Here is a 16900-nt window from a genome sequence, read left to right on the forward strand (position 1 = left end):
GGTTGGAGCGTAGTTTGCACTACTCCTAATTAAGCTGACAACAACACAAGATAGTTTCTGTAATCAGTTTGTGGTGTGTTATCAATCCAGGATTGGTATTCGATGCTAAGCGTGGGTCTAAATCTCACAAAGCGTTGGTGAGGTTGAACAACCTTGAAAAGGTCTCTTAGCTTGCCAGATGACTCTTTAAATTGATTCTTCTTCTCTTCCAAGCCCCCGTCCTTCCACAAACAACAACAATTATAAGACACACTTGGTAGCAAATAACATTAATTTAATGTTGTCTCTGAGGTGTATTTTATTTCCCCTCTACAATGTCACTTGATTGCCATAAATAATGCACAAAATGAAGTGCTTGAGTGTTAGAGAGAACTAAGCAGCACATAGCTCATATCCTACTCTAGACCTGATAACCTTGATTCTGCAGTTTTTATGTCTTCAAAAACCAAGTCCATTCTTTCAAACGTATCCACCACAAGGGCATAGGTCTGATGAAACACACAACATACAAGACATTAAAAAAAATTTAAAATTTATCTAATACAAGTAAAAATAATTTGAAACAAAAAAAGGGCTGGAATTCACACCCATTGCACGAAAACCTTTAAATGAGGATCACTGCATGCCTTTCATTGCCATGATTCTATTTCACTGTACTTGTTGAAAGACTATCAAGAACTAGATTTGCTAAAATGAAAATGGCTTGTGACAAACTACTCCTAGTAACAGGTAAATTTGTTGTTTCTTTCATTCATTGGCGGGTTTAAACCAAGAGAACTCTGAACTGTAGCACAAGTAATCAATATATTTAACAACAAGTACAACCAATCTTCAAACCTGCGTAAAAAGTTTCTCCTTGTACTTTGCTTCTAAGACGGGGTCGACAGTATTTTCAATTGTTAATCCCTCCACACTGACTGGGGTCTGAAACACGTGAAAAATAAATCAAAATCCATGTCTCAGTACATCATATACCACAAACTTTATTTTCAATTTTCATTCAACTTCTGTGGAATTTCCAGAAGATTATCATCCTCTGAATAAGCTGTCACTAAAGTGACATGTCGCCCGATATAGACAAGCAGTTTAGCAGTCGAAATGTTGTTTGTCACAACAATCGATAGTCTGACTCAACAACGTGAGACAAATGATTAGACGTTGATTTAACTATATAATCATAATGAACAACAACATCTTTAGCCTAAAACATAGCTGCATGTTATGTGCTTTTCTGAGCAATTTAAAAACTGAACAGCTGTATTTTTATTCTCAGGTAAATAACATGTAACTTATCAACTGACTTTGACAAATATCCCATTAACCAACTGATCAAAGGAAAGAGATTAACAATACATGAAATGTTTTTTGGAGGATTATTTGAACATTCAAGGAAAGTTTAGTGGTTTTCCATGATTCTATGGAAAGAAAACAAACTATTTTAAATTGCAATAAATGCAACCTAGACAATTTATAGTACTGAAAGAGCTTAAAAACAAAACAGTAAACTAAATATGAAAATTATTTCGATCTAAAATATTAACTTTTTTTTCTGAGAAAACTACTTTAATTCCTAGGATTAAGTCGCAAAGGAATTTAAATTGCCAAATTGTTTAACAAAAAAAATAAAGGAGGACTTTCTCATCAAATTGTTAGATATTTCTGAACCAATAAGAAATTTCTCACCCCAGTCCTTTCTGCGGCAGCTTCACTGAGAGCTGATTTGGACTGTGATGATGGTGTGCTAGTACCTATCAAGGGAAAGAGTTGAGATGAAAACTGTTCTGAAGACATATTGCACTCGTGTTGCATGAAGAGTTCCATTGTTTATACCTTATATGATTGTAATTCAGTACAACTAATTAATGGAAAAATACTGTAGGCTTCAGCCTAAGCATGTTTCTTTTTTTTTCTTTTTAATTGAATTATCACAATTTAATAAATTTAATATTGTCACCTCTTCCTGATTTTTTGGCTGATAACTTGGAGCGTTGGGTGGAAGTTGGACGATCCTTGCAATTATGCAACACAAAAAACAAACATAACTTGGATAAAGCTTAAACCCCCAAAAAATGTGATATAACTGTTTTAGATAATAATTATGGTATCTTACATATCTTGATGGATTTCAAACTATGGCATATGACAATTTCAGGGTCTATGGGTTCACGAGGGCTTTAACACAGCTAGGTTCCTAAGATGCATTTTTATATTTTCCTTCCTCACAGTTAACATACAGTGTAGTCTTACAAAATGCAGTACACATTTTCTACATAAATTTCACTAGCACTTTAAGTGCGGATTGTGTGCATTCTTTTGGTAACAAGTACACACGACACTACTAACAAACATGCCAAGATCCATTTTGAAATGATAATCTTCATGTCCATGATTTTCTTCACTCTGAAATATTTATGGCAACTGTTACAACAAAACTTAACACCAACAGTACAGAATTACATCAATTTCAAAATTCCTTCTCTAAATTTGAGTTTTTTGTTTGTCTGGCCCAGTGGCAAAAAGTTAACTAGAGAGACATGGATACAATACACTAAATACTGAGTGATTTGTTAAGTCTGTTGGATTTCCAATTTTTTAAATCAGGCCTAGTAAAATCATCATTGACCACAAGGGTTCTCTGTAATTATGACATAGCTCCTGAACTACAGTACTGGACAAAATCTACACTCACAATTTCAGAAAGCTTTCCTCCTCTCTTGTCTTTTTTATCTCCTTTTCGACTTTCAGCAGCTTTTGTTTCAGAAATTGTTCCTTTGCGCAGTTTTTTGTCCGCTAATTAAAAACAAAAAAGCTGAATAAACTGAGATTTCACAAATACTGTTGTTAATGCTAACTCACCAGTAGTAATCCTGACTGATCAGGATGTAAGAGACTCAAGAACACTGATCATGATTACAGCTAGGTTTCTAACCTTCCTCTTGTGAAGTATCCTCCACAAGCTCTCTCTCGGGAAGACCAAGAATGGATCGTATCATGTTTGCCTGTCCAACAATACTGTCCACCATCTCACAAAGTAATTGATATCTAAATACAGTTTTAAGATAAGTAAATACTGGGAATGGTATGGCTTTACTCTTCAAATTAAGTAACTTCAGACATGTAGTTCTTTGAAAGAGGGAATATTTTGAACATAACCCAAAAGAAGTAGCCAAATTAGAAAGGAATATAATGCAGAATGCATTGAATGTACCGGAAAAGGCAACAATAAAAGGTTATATATATATTGAAAAAAGTAATTCCTTGCAGCCAATTTCAGTTGAATTAGAGGTCAAAAGGAAAAAAAAACTAGCAGCAGCCTACATTTATAAATTACCCATTCATTTTCTATAATTTATTACACTAAAGGGGTATGAATCATCTATAACTTGATTTTGTACTTTTGTCTATATCATAGTAAGTGACTTAAAGTGAATAAATTTATGTTTCTGGTTAATTAATACTAAAAATGTGTATTGTGTAAGTGAAAGCATATTTTCTAATTTAAGTGAATGCATATTTAATTCATATCTAAATGATAAATACTAATTTCAAAAATAACCCCAGCTTGCTCTTGGTTGTTTTCTATGCATGATATACTCTTCTCTGTTAACAATCATGCTGTGATTAAATCTTTGAGTGGTCCCTAGTTTGCCCTCAATCTGTTGATTTTTTGGTACAGTAAATAACTCACCCTGCAGCATACATGGCTTGTTTAATAGGAGTCATTGGTGGGAATGATAAGGTTGATACAGAGCTATTGAGTGTCTGGAGCAGGCTATCACGTTGATCAGCATCTTCAATGCACATGATTTTCTACAAAAAATGAAAACAGTTAAAAATAAATTGGAAAGGGAATACATGATTTAGTTATCAAGAACTGTCTTCTTGACTGTCTCAGTGACACACACTGCTGTTGCCTTGTGCCACATTTTTTGTTTTTGCCCCTTTTTGATGTCATCTGTGATCTATATCAGAACAAAGGTATGGCAACATTTGTATAAAATTATACATATAGGATCTCTTTGTTAAATACACCATGTCAGAATGACTTATTATACCAAAAGTGTTACCTGTTGAAGGGACTCTATAGACAAGTCCCACTCTTCATTGTCTCCAAGCTGCGCATAAATCTGCTTCAATTCCCCAACAACCTCATCCTGGAAATGCATCTGTGAAAACACAAAAAAACCATTGATATTGAGATTTTTAATCCTTCAGTCAACCACCTGTGATTTTGGAGAAGATTATGAGCAGATTACAATATAATGTCATCTCAATTCTGACTTCATAAAGAAACTAAAAATCTTAAATGTTGATACGGACTACTCATATTTTGTAATTTGCATTTCCAGTGTGTTGGGTTGGAGTGTAAATTTGATTCTCACCCCTTGATTAGCTCTTTCAAAGATCTCTTCCTCCTGAAATAAAACATTATAATTATAATTATTATGACAGGTAATTTTCAAAAGCAATTATTTTGAAAAATCCAAACAGTATATTATAAAATATGAAATTTTAATTTATAGTACGATGGTTGTATCATTTTGTAACAATTAGTAAATCTATTTTCATCAACTAAGCCACTAACAAGAGTTATTCCAATTTTAATATGACAACAAAAAGGGAAATGTATTGGTACATTGGTGCTAAACAATTCATTTTGTATTATCTCACAGGCATACATGTACACCAACAATGGGTTCCAATTCCTCATGGCAGTACATTTTCATGTCAACTGACATTAAACGTCAAATTTTCAGTGGGCAAAAATACAAGTTAAACAGACATTGCAAAACCCCATGTTTTCTTTCTTTTCACTTAAACATTTCTGATGAACTGTCACTTTAAAAATTTGTAATTATCAAAGGCATGTGAATATGAAAAACTGAAGAAAATGTTATTAATAAAACTTCCACACTCACTAACTCTTTCCCAAGTACCTACATCCTCACTGACACAACTCACCGTGATATAAGCATCCACTGGGGACCTGGCTCTCTCAGGAGTACGAACACCATCAAGGATCTCTTCAAGGAGTCTTGTTGCAGTCTCCACTGCTTCTCTGTGAGCCAAATCATCCTCAATTTGCTGCCTGGCTTCCTTGTAGATGTCCTCTTCTAACGCTACACCTGCAAGTAAATTAACTTGCTGCTAAAAATGCTCTAAGAAATGTATGTGATGAGTTGTTGGTGGTAAACTGAAAAGAACAAAGCCAAGTATCAAGAGGGTTTCTTTAGACATAATTTGAAGTATTCTATAATGTTAAGTAAAAAAAAAAAAAATGTACAAAACAGTTTTCTGATGATGATAAATGAAAGAGATTTAAAAATAAAAAGACTGATATCGGGCCGCCAGCTGGTACATGTACCTTACCACCTTTTAACTGCATGACCACACTTTCATAGGACCACAATCTTTCATTATTACGGACAGCTTTTGTTAATGGCAGTAATCATGTTTTATGTACTACAGAAACTGAGGACTGTAACTTTGGTCCATGTTCTCACCACACTGAACAACAATGATCCCTCTCCATGTGAATTGTGGTGTTTAAATTGACTAAAGCGAGTCATCTGCAGATGACGAGGTTAGCTGAAGCTTGTTACTCACAGACAACTAACAGCAGTACTAATCCTAACACTGCAATCTACCAAACATGTGGACAATTAAACGAGAATATTTCAGCACAACCCATCCAATAATTACAAACAAACCATACACTCTATGATAGCCCTAATATTTGATGAAGATGTAATTTTTTTAAAATCTTATCCAACCAAATCATTCAAATCCTCCTACAGCTGACTGCTCTTAAAAAAGAAATGGAATATTCTTCCAATTAAATTTTGGTTTATTTCATAGTTTACTTGCAGTGAAATTGATTTAAAACATTTTTTAATTTCACAGCAATCTCCTTTTGGTCTAAAAACTTTACCCCATAGGAAAAAAAAACCCAACACCAGAAATTAATGTCATTGAACCAAAAGCAAGGCAGTCTTAGCAACTGGATCAAAGAAAGCCAAGTGAAATGTGCTGGCTGACTGAAAAATAAGAAACATAAGCAAAAAAACCAATCTATAAATATTTGCCATTTTCATTACCTCTTAGAGTGATCCTTATGGGAGCCCCACCACAAAGAGTAGGTCTTGTCATCAGTTCCCATGTCTCAGTGAAGATCCCAGCATTTGGAGATTTGAATATGAATGGGAACTTCAAAGTATCTCCTGGTGAGATTACATCACTCTTGGTGTCAAAGTAAAACCTTTGAGCATGTCCTGCAAGCTTGGTCCCCAGTACATTGGTCAGTGGAATTTTCTGTGGTATGAATGTTAGGTTAAGTAAACAAAATACCTTCACAAACATACTAGAATTACATCTGTCTGAAAGGTGGCAAGGTTTTTGATATTTGAAGGGCATTTCAGTGTAACTTTTGAAGGAAGAGTTGGCAATGAGTAATTATAAAAACAGTAAAACTGTTATGGTAACAATAAAAAGTTATCACATTCATATTGTGGTAGGCTTTAAATACACATAATTCTGTTCATTGCAGGTCTTAATTTCCTAATTCAAATGAATTCAATATCAATTTTATCATAATTGTCAAATCACTTACTGTCCAAAGCACTAAAAAAAAACTGGTCACTTAGTACTTTTTTGAAAAAGGAAAGTAACATGTATAATCCTTAATTATATGTCTGTTTATTAATTAATATGATGCAGTTTTGAAGCTCTCTTAATTGATACAAGACTCATAATTTTCTGATAATTCTAACCACAACTTGTACATGGTAGATCATCTCACAAAGTCAGGCCTCCTACAGAAATCAGAACAACATGACAACTGCAAGTCTTTCAGGACTCAGGTTATAAACAAGAGGGAGGACAGGTGCTGAACAATACCTTCCAAGAAAAGTACACTGCAGTTGTTCCATCATTGCAGATATTTAGATGAGAAGTGACCCTGTCTCCAACACTGGAATCAAATATCACGCGGCAAGCCACCCCTGCTTTCTCACTGCCTCCTGACCTTGGACCATTCCACTGAGCTGTGTGACCACCAATTGATAATGATGGTCCAAATATTGGCTGAGGTACAACATCAGCGATATTTGCCAAAGGGTCCCTAGGAATAAGCAACTCATGTTAACAGTAATATGAGAATAAACATGGACTAAATATAAGTGTGATGGTGTGTGATATTTATAGCAAACTTGAGATGAGTTTTATGTTGACCCAAATAATACAGCATCTGGCTTTTCTATGGTTGGGTACAATGCTGCTATATCTAAGGATGCTATACCACAAACAAAATTTTCTTTGTTTCTGCTTGGTTCTTGTGTGTGTATTAATCTTTAAGATTGATACATGCATGTACATGCAGGAAATGTGTTCCTGTTAATCACAACAAGTAGTTTTATGTCCTTAACTGCTTTATTTAATTCCATCCCAATTGGCATGGAGCTATATCAGTTTAAACAAACTTTTGAAATACAAGTGTTTGTGTTGGTTCTATCCTTAATGGTTAATAATGCTACAAAAAATTAAGAATGACTAACCTTTGAAGTACAGTTTCATCCATTGCTTCACTTTCCTCTTCTTCTTCCTCTTGAACTATGGACATCATGTCGAACTTGAATGAATGCTGAGGCTGATTTGTTCCAATCACTTCAAGATCATCAATGTACTGAAAGAGAAAAACATGATTAGCATTTGCAATAGAGGAAAACCTGGCAGCATTTAACACTTACTAAACTATTAAAAAAAGTGTACGACAGATGGAGAACTTTGCAGAATGATTGCATCATATTACAATAACATATGTTTCGTACACTGATCTAAAGGTACACATGCTCACAAAAAGTGATTATAATAAAGTAAACTGGACTGCAGTTTGGGCAACAGACTGAAGTACAAAATGTAGGTCGAATAACCCAACAGCATCAGTCTTATCATTACAAGATTTCTTTCAAATGGAACAATCCACAGAACAAAAGAAGGGACTTCCTAGCACTTCATACAGTAGAGTTTTTTACTATAGTATATATTAGCCATCTACAGAGGACAACAATTGTGTAAAATTGATACCCATCACATGCAAAAACCTGGAAATGTCAGAGACAATACTGCAGCACTTTGCTTCACTTACTGGTTGGTGTGGGTCTAACTCATTTAAAACATTTCGAAGCTGTGTAGTTCTCTCCTGAAGATAACTAGACTTCTGCCAGGGGTAGTGCACTGATACTGACCTATGGGTGTTGGACCACTCTATGCCTAAAAAACAACAACTGGAGTCACACCGTACCACTGACTCTCAAAATTTTACAAGCTAGCCCAAAGCTCTGCTCATAGCAAATAATTATTTAACAACCTCATCAAACAAAACCATGGACCAACAGAGATTCCTCAAAAAAATAATAAAAAGCTTCTACTAAAGAGAACATACAGAGCTACCTGGTGACAGTGAAAAGTCTGCTTTTAGTTTTAAAAAGGTGATTTCTTTCCTTCTTCCTTATACATTATCTTCTCAACATCACAATAATTTGTTTCATACTTTTATCACCCCTTCAAGAAAATTTCTTCACACAATTGCTTCAAATGCAGAAAGGGCATGAAAATTCAAATTGTTGCCATTAACTTTGAATGGCAGCAACAGTGGTTGAACTCAGCCTTAATTGTTCCTTACCCATTTCATTCTTGATGTATATGGGTTTTCCAATGTGTTCAATGGCAGGTGGATAGCCTCGCTCAGTCTGTGTCAAAGTCATACTACATACAGAAAGGACATCAATCAATATAACAGTCTTCTTATTCAAATAAAATTATCAAACAATCATATTACTCCTCAAAGAAGTGGTGAGGCACCAAACTTAACAGGTGTCTCCTGCTTTTGTGAATGAATATCAAGTTAAACACTAAACACTTCATTCTAAGACAAATTAAAAAAAAAGTAACCAAAACTAAAAGTTGTGGTTAATTGATTTGATGTAGAAGTTCAGAAAACTCCTTAGGAACACTGTCCAACAATCAGTAGAAAGGCAACCCTGACTAAAGTGATCGTAGTTTCAATGTTCTTGATCAAGCTGAGGTCAACACACTGCAATGCTCTATTCAGGCCCATGCAGTCCAAACTTCTTTGACTTGCAAGAGTGATGGTATTGATGATGATTTAAAAACATAAAGCACAGTCTTACATTATTGAAATCCATAACTTTTTATAAAAGTAATCAAGCTGATTATGGAGTCTTACTTGATCCCTGTTTCATCATTTCCTATTTGCTCAGCCTGTTTCCAAAACTCACTACCAACACGATCTGCACAAAAGAATTTAGAAATTTAACAAGTAGCCTTACTTAAAGAGTGTTGCTGTCTAAACTCATCAATTCACAAATGATTATGCTTATCAGCCAAATTGGTGTAAAAAAACAAAATAAAACAAAAAAAAACATGAAATACAAAGTAAAGAAAAAGTTACCGCTTAAAAATTATTTCAACTTCTTAAACTTACATCCTTTTCCATAATCCATTGATGGGATGGATCTGTCAATGGCATACCTTTAAAAGTAAATGATAAAATAAAACCATCAGTTCTGAATATCAACTTTTCTTTTCAGCTTCAAGGCCATTAAAAAGTAATTGAGATAATTACCACTGCCAAAAATTTTCTTTTCATTTAAATGGGTTAAATGTACCTGTCTTCTTGTGTTTCTCTATAATCCTCACTTTGGTTCATAACCAACATATCTGTTGATGTGTTTAGTGCATCTAGATAAAAGAACAATAAATGAATTCAAATTAATAATATTCTAACATTAATCTTGAGTTTATAGAAACCACAAGTCAGAGTAATGTTCAACACTAGAGGCCAGAGATATTGATGGCCTTTGTGCATATTATTTCTTAAGAGAAGTCAGTTCATCAGCCATAATAAATGATGATGGCTTGTTGACTTACTTGCTAGATGACGTTGTTGTTTCTTCCTCTGTATCATCTGTCTTTGCCAGTTTGTCAATGCATTACTTTCATTGATCTTTAATGGGAAAACAAGAAAGACATTATTAAAGACAAAATGATCAATGACATAAAAGATTATAATTTTAATTTACATTGTGATGAATAATCTTTAAAGTTAATTTTTTAAATGTGTCAGACATAATTATGAAATATTTAAAATAATGGACTTGCAAATTGTAAAAAAAATAAATTATCTGGAAGTATTTGAAAAGAAAAACAGGCTACATGCATGTAAATCACATCATTGGCATCTTCTCTATGTCTGAACAGTATCATTTTGCTCAACCAAAAGTTTACTATAAACCAAACTATTGAAAAAAAAAAGTCCTGTAAACAGAAATTAGGCTTTACTTTAACTGTAAGTTATTCTGACTCACAGATTACATTTCTTTTTTTATTCATTATATAGGCACACGGGTAGCTGTGACTAGGAAAGGGACTAGCTGCCAAATTAAGGAAAGTAAGACCACCAGCAACAGGGAATCGGTGGAGAAAAACTCTTGGAAAAACCTGACAGCCAAAGTTTTAGGCATACTTGTAGGCCAACAATTATTAATCTGTTGGTGATCTGTATGCTGCAGGTAAGTTGTGGGTAACAAGATTATTGTTAGGTATTAACCTTATATATCATCCACACTTCTGTAGACAAAATTAGATGCTACATCAGATGAGAAAACACTTTGGATGATAATTCTCTGATATTATAAAATACAGTAAAATTTTTTGCGATCATGGTAAACTAGTAGCTACACATTTATATGTCACTAGTCTATCATCTATGTGTCAGTATCCAGTCATTGGTATGTCAGTAGCTTATCATCTATATGTCAGTAGCTAGTCATTTATATGTCAGTAGCCTATCATTACTTCAGATGTCAGTAGCCTATCAGTTATTTCAGTAGCCTATCATTCATATGTCAGCAGCCTATCATTAATTCATATGTCAGAAGCCTATATATCATTTATAATGTCAGTACCCTATCATTTATGTGTCAGAAATCTATCATTTATAAGTCAATAGCCCATCATTTATTTCAGTAGCCTATTATTTATATGTCAGTAGCCTTTCATGTACAATTCAGTTGCCTATCAGTTATTTGTTGGCTGACAGTTGGCCAACAGCCAGAAGAGAATTTGATGTAGAAGTATTTGTACAAATTAGGTTTATATTATTATATAACCACAACATAAATTAAATCTAGCCGACTGTGAATGTAATGTAACGCAGTATTTCGTAATTAGTGTTAGTGAGTAGCGTAAGCGTTAGTGTAATTAACTTTGTATTTGTTTGTATTATTCTAGTATTTGTGCTTTAAGTGAAAATAAAAAAATAAATAAATAAATAAATAAAAAATAAAAAAAAAAAAAAAACAGCCAGAAGAGGGGCTGCTCTTCACAATTACCAACCACAGTGTAGTGGCTTTTGTCAAGCCATTTAAATGCTTGACTTAAAAATTATGAAATTCTTAAATGAAACTTTTATAATATTTCAAACTTTACATGCACTTACCTTTGTTTGCCAAACATGACTGGAGAACTTCTTTTCCTTTTCTGCATCTTTAGTTGATGGCCTAACTTTGCCAGCACCAAACTACAAGAATATTAGTAAGAATGTCATAAAACAAACTGGATACTTAAATGAAATACTTGGTATTGAAAGAATCCCTTTACATCTTTAATTACTTAATATCTGAATAAGGGATAACTGGTTTTATTATTATTTCATATTTTATTCCCATTAATTAAAAATAAATGTCAGAATATTTCTTCCTGACACCTGGCATGATCTAGGGCTTTGTTGCTTTTAATGACAATACCTTGTGTCCAGAGAATGGAGGGAGATTCTGAAAGATGAAAATAAAGAAGAAACTATTCTGTTGAAGGGTATACAAATAATTCAAGATTGCATTTACCATTGGGTAATACGATGAATTCACTATGAACTTAACATTTGCAGTTTATAACTAAAATAAAACATCAAAATATTTCAGGGAGGAACTGTTTTAAGTGGGTCTCCTCATACTTGCCTTGCTTTGCTCAAATTTCCTTTTTAAGAAACAGCAGTCCTTTTTTCATACAGTAACTGCTTACCAAGAGTAACACTAACCTCAATATCTCCTCTCTTAATAGCTTCCTGTTGAAAGTCTTCCCAAGATCCCAGTATGGTGTGAGTCAAAACTTGTCCATCTTCATCACAAATTGGACCAGTTGTACCTTATTTGACAAAAGTGCAAAATAATATTATATTGGATAATTTATAATATTAACTAAAATTAATGAAACAAACCTCTGGGATAACTATAAAAGAACTAACAATAAAGGAAGATGTCTACAAAGTGAACATTATGGCAGAGTGACATATGGTCTTGTGCAACAGAGGTAAAAGATTTTTATGGGAAATTAAAGGTATAAACATTTGTTACATTTAATTTAGTGCTATTAAGAAGTTCTGCTGTCAAGAAAGTGTCAAATGTTTAATAAATGTCTACATACATGAAAAAGTTATATAAAATATCCATAAAGAAGTGGATATTTAAAAATTATTAACCAATTATTTGCTGAAGGCAAAGTGAATATTGTTGAATAATCCTCAAGACAAAGCACATAATTATGCCTAAGGCGAATAATTTTTTTAGTATGATTGCTTGGGTGCTTTCAAATTCTGTTGTAAAATTATTGTAAATTGAAAACTGTAAATTCTTTTACAATTGTCTGGATTACTCATATTGAGATAAGCAGTTTTCACAAGAATTAAACAAGTTTAACTATTAATTCCGTCAGCAAAAACTCCATACCCTTCTTTAGAAAAGTGTTACACCAAACTTATTAGCTTCTTGTGTGCTCTTCAGAATTGTATCTTCTTCTATCATGTTTATCAAGGCAGCCATTTTGAAATTTGTGCTCCTGCTATAATCACCAGGAGGTGAGTATTGCAAGATACAATGTAATCCTCAACCAATCAGAGTGCACACATCTCTATAATCACTGGAGCAATTATACAAAAGACATTTACTAGGTATTGCCTTACCAATAAGGGGAGTAGATACTAACGGTGCATCTGAAGGAGCTGGTCGTGCAACAGTCATACTGAAAAAAAAAAAAGAACTCCTTTAACCCTGAAATAAGAAAATTTGCTTTTTGTTACACACGAAATGATGAAATATGTTTTTCTTACTTTCCAAAATGTACATGTCTTTGCTAATAACCTTGATGTCCAAAACATCATTATAAATCATAACTGTTAACCTTCTAACTCCCATGGGTGACCAAGACAGAATTTCTCCTTACCATATCATCACAATATCAAGCAGACAAGTGATGAGAATAAAGAAAAATATTAATTAGGGGATTATTAGTTGATTCAAAACCAAATTCTCCAAACTGTTATCTCAAGAACTATATAGCAGTCAGTAAGGAGAACTACTAATGAGATATTGGGAGCTAAAGGGTTAATGTAACACAATTAGTCTTTTAATACCAATTATTATCAATATATGCAGCCAAATAGAAAATGGGCCTCTTCAAAACACATGCTCAGCGGGCCGCAAAAGACTGACAGCGGGCTGCTAATGCATTATCAGCCCTGCAGCTTACATAATGATTTGAAGTGACTTTGAATTCGTCATTCACTTAGCTTGTATTATTAAAACTCGCATTCTTGATATCATTTGGCCTTGTTTATTGATAATAATGATAATGACATGACTTTTTTCGAGAATATTGTTTATTTGCGCCCTTGTAGTGTCATTTGCGGCCCGAGCACGAAGTGCGAGGGCCACAAATGACACTACAAGGGCGCAAATAAACAATATTCCCGAAAAAAGTCATGTCATTCCCTTATTATCTTGTATCTGTTATTCAAAGAACACTCTATATCATTTCAAAGATGAGATATTATATGACTTATCTGAACTTTTCCCATAAATTCTTCTTTATCTTGATCAGATCTTGAAGAATTTTGAGTTCCTTTTTTTTTTTTTTTTCAATAGTTACATGTCAATGTAATTGTTAATGCAAATACCTCTTTCCCACAGGTTGATTCTGCTCCACTGAGGGCTTGAGTCGTGTCTTTCGCACCACGAGAGTTCTTGATGGTTTTGGGACTGCTGGTCTCTTAGGAGGATGGACCTGTTAAGTCAGGAAATGACCGTTTGATCCTTCAAATGTTCCACAACATATAGGAGTAGACAAGAATCAAGTTCATTTACATTGAAAATAATTCAACTGTGTTTTCTTTGACTTTCTGTGACAAAACTTGTGGCAGTAATTATTCTGCCAGACAACCTGAAAGTGTACATCCTTCATTTCCAAGAAAGATTACTATAAATATATGCACATGCAAATCTTCATTATTTCATTTCTTCATTATCATTCACTAACTGGACACTGAAAGGTTGATCTAACCTTCCTGTTCTTTGTTTGCACTCATTATGACTTTTGCTTATAAACAAACATGAGCAGCTTACTGCACACCTTGACCGAAGACAACCCTTCAACATCATAACATGTCAAGGCCACAGCTACCACCAGAATTGTAGAACGACTAAGTAGTCGGAAAGGATTTAAATCAGTGATAAGTGTTAATTACCAGGGAAAAAAAAATATGCTTCACCTGATAATTGCAAGGAAGAGTCTCAGTAATTGTATTATTTATCAACATGGGGAATTTCCAATTAAGCAGGACAAAGCCTACCACTTGCCAACTGGAAGTAACAGGTTGACAGTTTGAAGCAATTAATGACCACATCTTGGCGTCTCAAATTCATTTTTCTCTAAATTATACCATGCTTCCTTTCAAATGTTTTTTTTTTTAACCTTTAGTAAGTGAAGCATGCCTTAAACAAAATTTTCTTTATTTTTCCTCTACCTTTTTCAATTCGTCCACATTGATTGCCAGAGAATCAATATCATCTCCACTTATGACCTTCCCAACAGATGGTCCTGTGCATAATTCATCAGGAATGTGCACAGCAGAACCAATTGGTGAACTCATCTTATCAGGGGTACCACCATCTCTCTTTTTAGTTTTAGCACTCTTATCTGGAAAAGGTCATCAAGACACTCATTAACGATATTCATATCAAGCCTCCTCCTTTTAATAATAATAATTATAGTTAACAAGTCTCACCAATGGTTTTCTGTGATCTCCACCAAAGTTGACAATCATTCTTAGTAATGACTATGTGTAACCCTCAAATATTTAAAGGAGAGTACCACCCCCCAAATTAGGTATCTTTCACCAAAGATTCAGCTACAGGTTCAGTTATGAATGTACACCAGCTAAGTTTAGATTTGTGCAATGGCCCTGTTCATGGAAAAGTAATGCCGTTTAAAGACATTTTCTTTAATACTTAAGTTACTCACCTAGAGCAACCTCTACATGTATATATCCTTTAAAAAGCGTAGAATTATCTTAGTATGGTGCAAAAAAAAAATCAAATTATCCTACCCTGAACAATGTACGAGAAAGCAGAGTTGTTCGAAGCATGACCAGATTTATCTTCCATAGCAAAAAAAAAATTTTTTGTCGTTAACCAAGTGTTTTTCTTACTACAACTTCGATCAACAGAGCTCAGACGAGAGCCATTCGGGATAGCTTGCGTGTCCCATCTACAAGAAAATGGGCTACTCTCTTTCAACCTCTCACATGCATGCACCTCAGTCTCTCATGCATGCAAGAAGGCTTAGCGATGAAATTTCCCAATCCTATTTTTCATAAGTTTGTGATTTCAAATGCAAAAGTGAAAGGAACATAGAAAGTATACACCACAAGAAGATAAAAGATAAAAACAGTTTATGTAACCTGAGATATCAAAATGGGTTTGCGCGTCACCTCAGCGCAATTGCTTACCTGTCGATCTTGGGCGATCCTTCCTGGAAGGTTTGCTTGAAAGTTTGTTACTCATGTCGTTACCAAGTACACTGACACCGTTACACAGGGAGAACAGAGAAAGAAAATCTAGAAGCACTTCTGCTACACTCTCGTAGCAACAGCCGCCATATTGATTGACAACAAACTAACTTCTACCAAGGGAGTGTAGGACAGTGGAATTTTGTTATCATAGAAACGAGTCACAATTCAGACGCACAGGAAGAGTTACTTCCTCCCGTACTATCTTGTCAGCATTTTTTTTTTCTCCTTTTATAAATCGTGCTTGGAATTAGAGGCTAAAAGCTGACTGAAATCAGGAAATAATGTAAAAGTTTCTGGCGTGCGGTTTATACCATGCAAATATCGCTGAGCACAGCCTTTTTATATGATATTTATATCCCAATGAAAGGAACCAGCGGCAGGCAAGGACTGAAGATTAAAACAACGAGGAAGATCTTAATTATTAAATTTATGTTATCACAGAAAAGATCTCCAACAGTCTGCGAGTAAAAGAAGTTTCTTTGTTTTCATCATAACAACGACAGCTTGGAAAGAAATATTGGAAGGGGCCTGACAATTGGCAAGTATGCTCCAACTATTAACGCTTGGTTAAACGACAATAGCATATCAACATTAGTATCAAATAAAAACGCTAGCAGAAAAATAATCCAGCATAAACGTGTTTTTTTTTAACTTATGGTGCGTTTTCAAAAAAAAACTATTGACTTCGTGCATACGAGGCCTAACCCACTAGCTTTTAGGGATGAAGCTCCAAAAAAAAAAAACCCTTGTATAACACATCAAGAAGAAGCAAAGTTTCAGATTGTGTTGACTAGTGTTTGGAAGTCACAGCACAAAAACAGATGTTAACCAACCGAGTGAATTATTTTACAGTCTTCATCAGGAGACCGACATTGAGAAAACCCACCTATTCCCTCAAATGTAACCAAAAAAGTGGCACAAAACCGAAGAGCGTCAAGTAATATCTGCTTAATTCAGTTGAACGGATAAATAAAAGCA

General features: G+C 34.2%; 1 protein-coding gene across 1 annotated transcript; it reads right to left on the reverse strand.

Moving 5' to 3' along the window:
- Positions 1 to 253: 253 nt before the first annotated feature.
- Positions 254 to 16041, reverse strand: LOC113670845 (MYCBP-associated protein). The gene is made up of 26 exons (XM_027187031.2): positions 15860 to 16041; positions 14876 to 15048; positions 14030 to 14136; positions 13037 to 13095; positions 12116 to 12222; positions 11826 to 11852; positions 11519 to 11599; positions 9949 to 10024; positions 9687 to 9759; positions 9503 to 9549; positions 9245 to 9308; positions 8681 to 8763; positions 8144 to 8268; positions 7554 to 7681; positions 6898 to 7120; positions 6099 to 6312; positions 4963 to 5126; positions 4383 to 4415; positions 4068 to 4166; positions 3689 to 3810; positions 2930 to 3042; positions 2690 to 2790; positions 1955 to 2009; positions 1684 to 1748; positions 838 to 924; positions 254 to 488 (listed from the first exon to the last, which is right to left on the reverse strand). The coding sequence occupies exons 1-26, from the start codon at positions 15912 to 15914 to the stop codon at positions 396 to 398; spliced, it is 2574 nt and encodes an 857-aa protein (XP_027042832.2). The 5' UTR covers positions 15915 to 16041; the 3' UTR covers positions 254 to 395.
- Between the last annotated feature and the right edge of the window lie 859 nt (positions 16042 to 16900).

Source organism: Pocillopora damicornis, chromosome 2 (genome assembly GCF_964200805.1).
Source record: "Pocillopora damicornis chromosome 2, jaPocDami1.2, whole genome shotgun sequence".
NCBI classification, from domain to species: Eukaryota; Metazoa; Cnidaria; class Anthozoa; order Scleractinia; family Pocilloporidae; genus Pocillopora; species Pocillopora damicornis.

Excerpts from the sequence above, each read along its gene's own strand:
- LOC113670845 (XM_027187031.2), bottom strand. The coding sequence starts at position 15,914 with ATGAGTAACAAACTTTCAAGCAAACCTTCCAGGAAGGATCGCCCAAGA. Across the intron at positions 3,811-4,067 it reads CTATAGAGTCCCTTCAACAG|AAAATCATGTGCATTGAAGA; the intron begins GTAACACTTTTG and ends CATTTTTTGTAG. Across the intron at positions 1,749-1,954 it reads AGCCAAAAAATCAGGAAGAG|GTACTAGCACACCATCATCA; the intron begins GTGACAATATTA and ends TTCCCTTGATAG.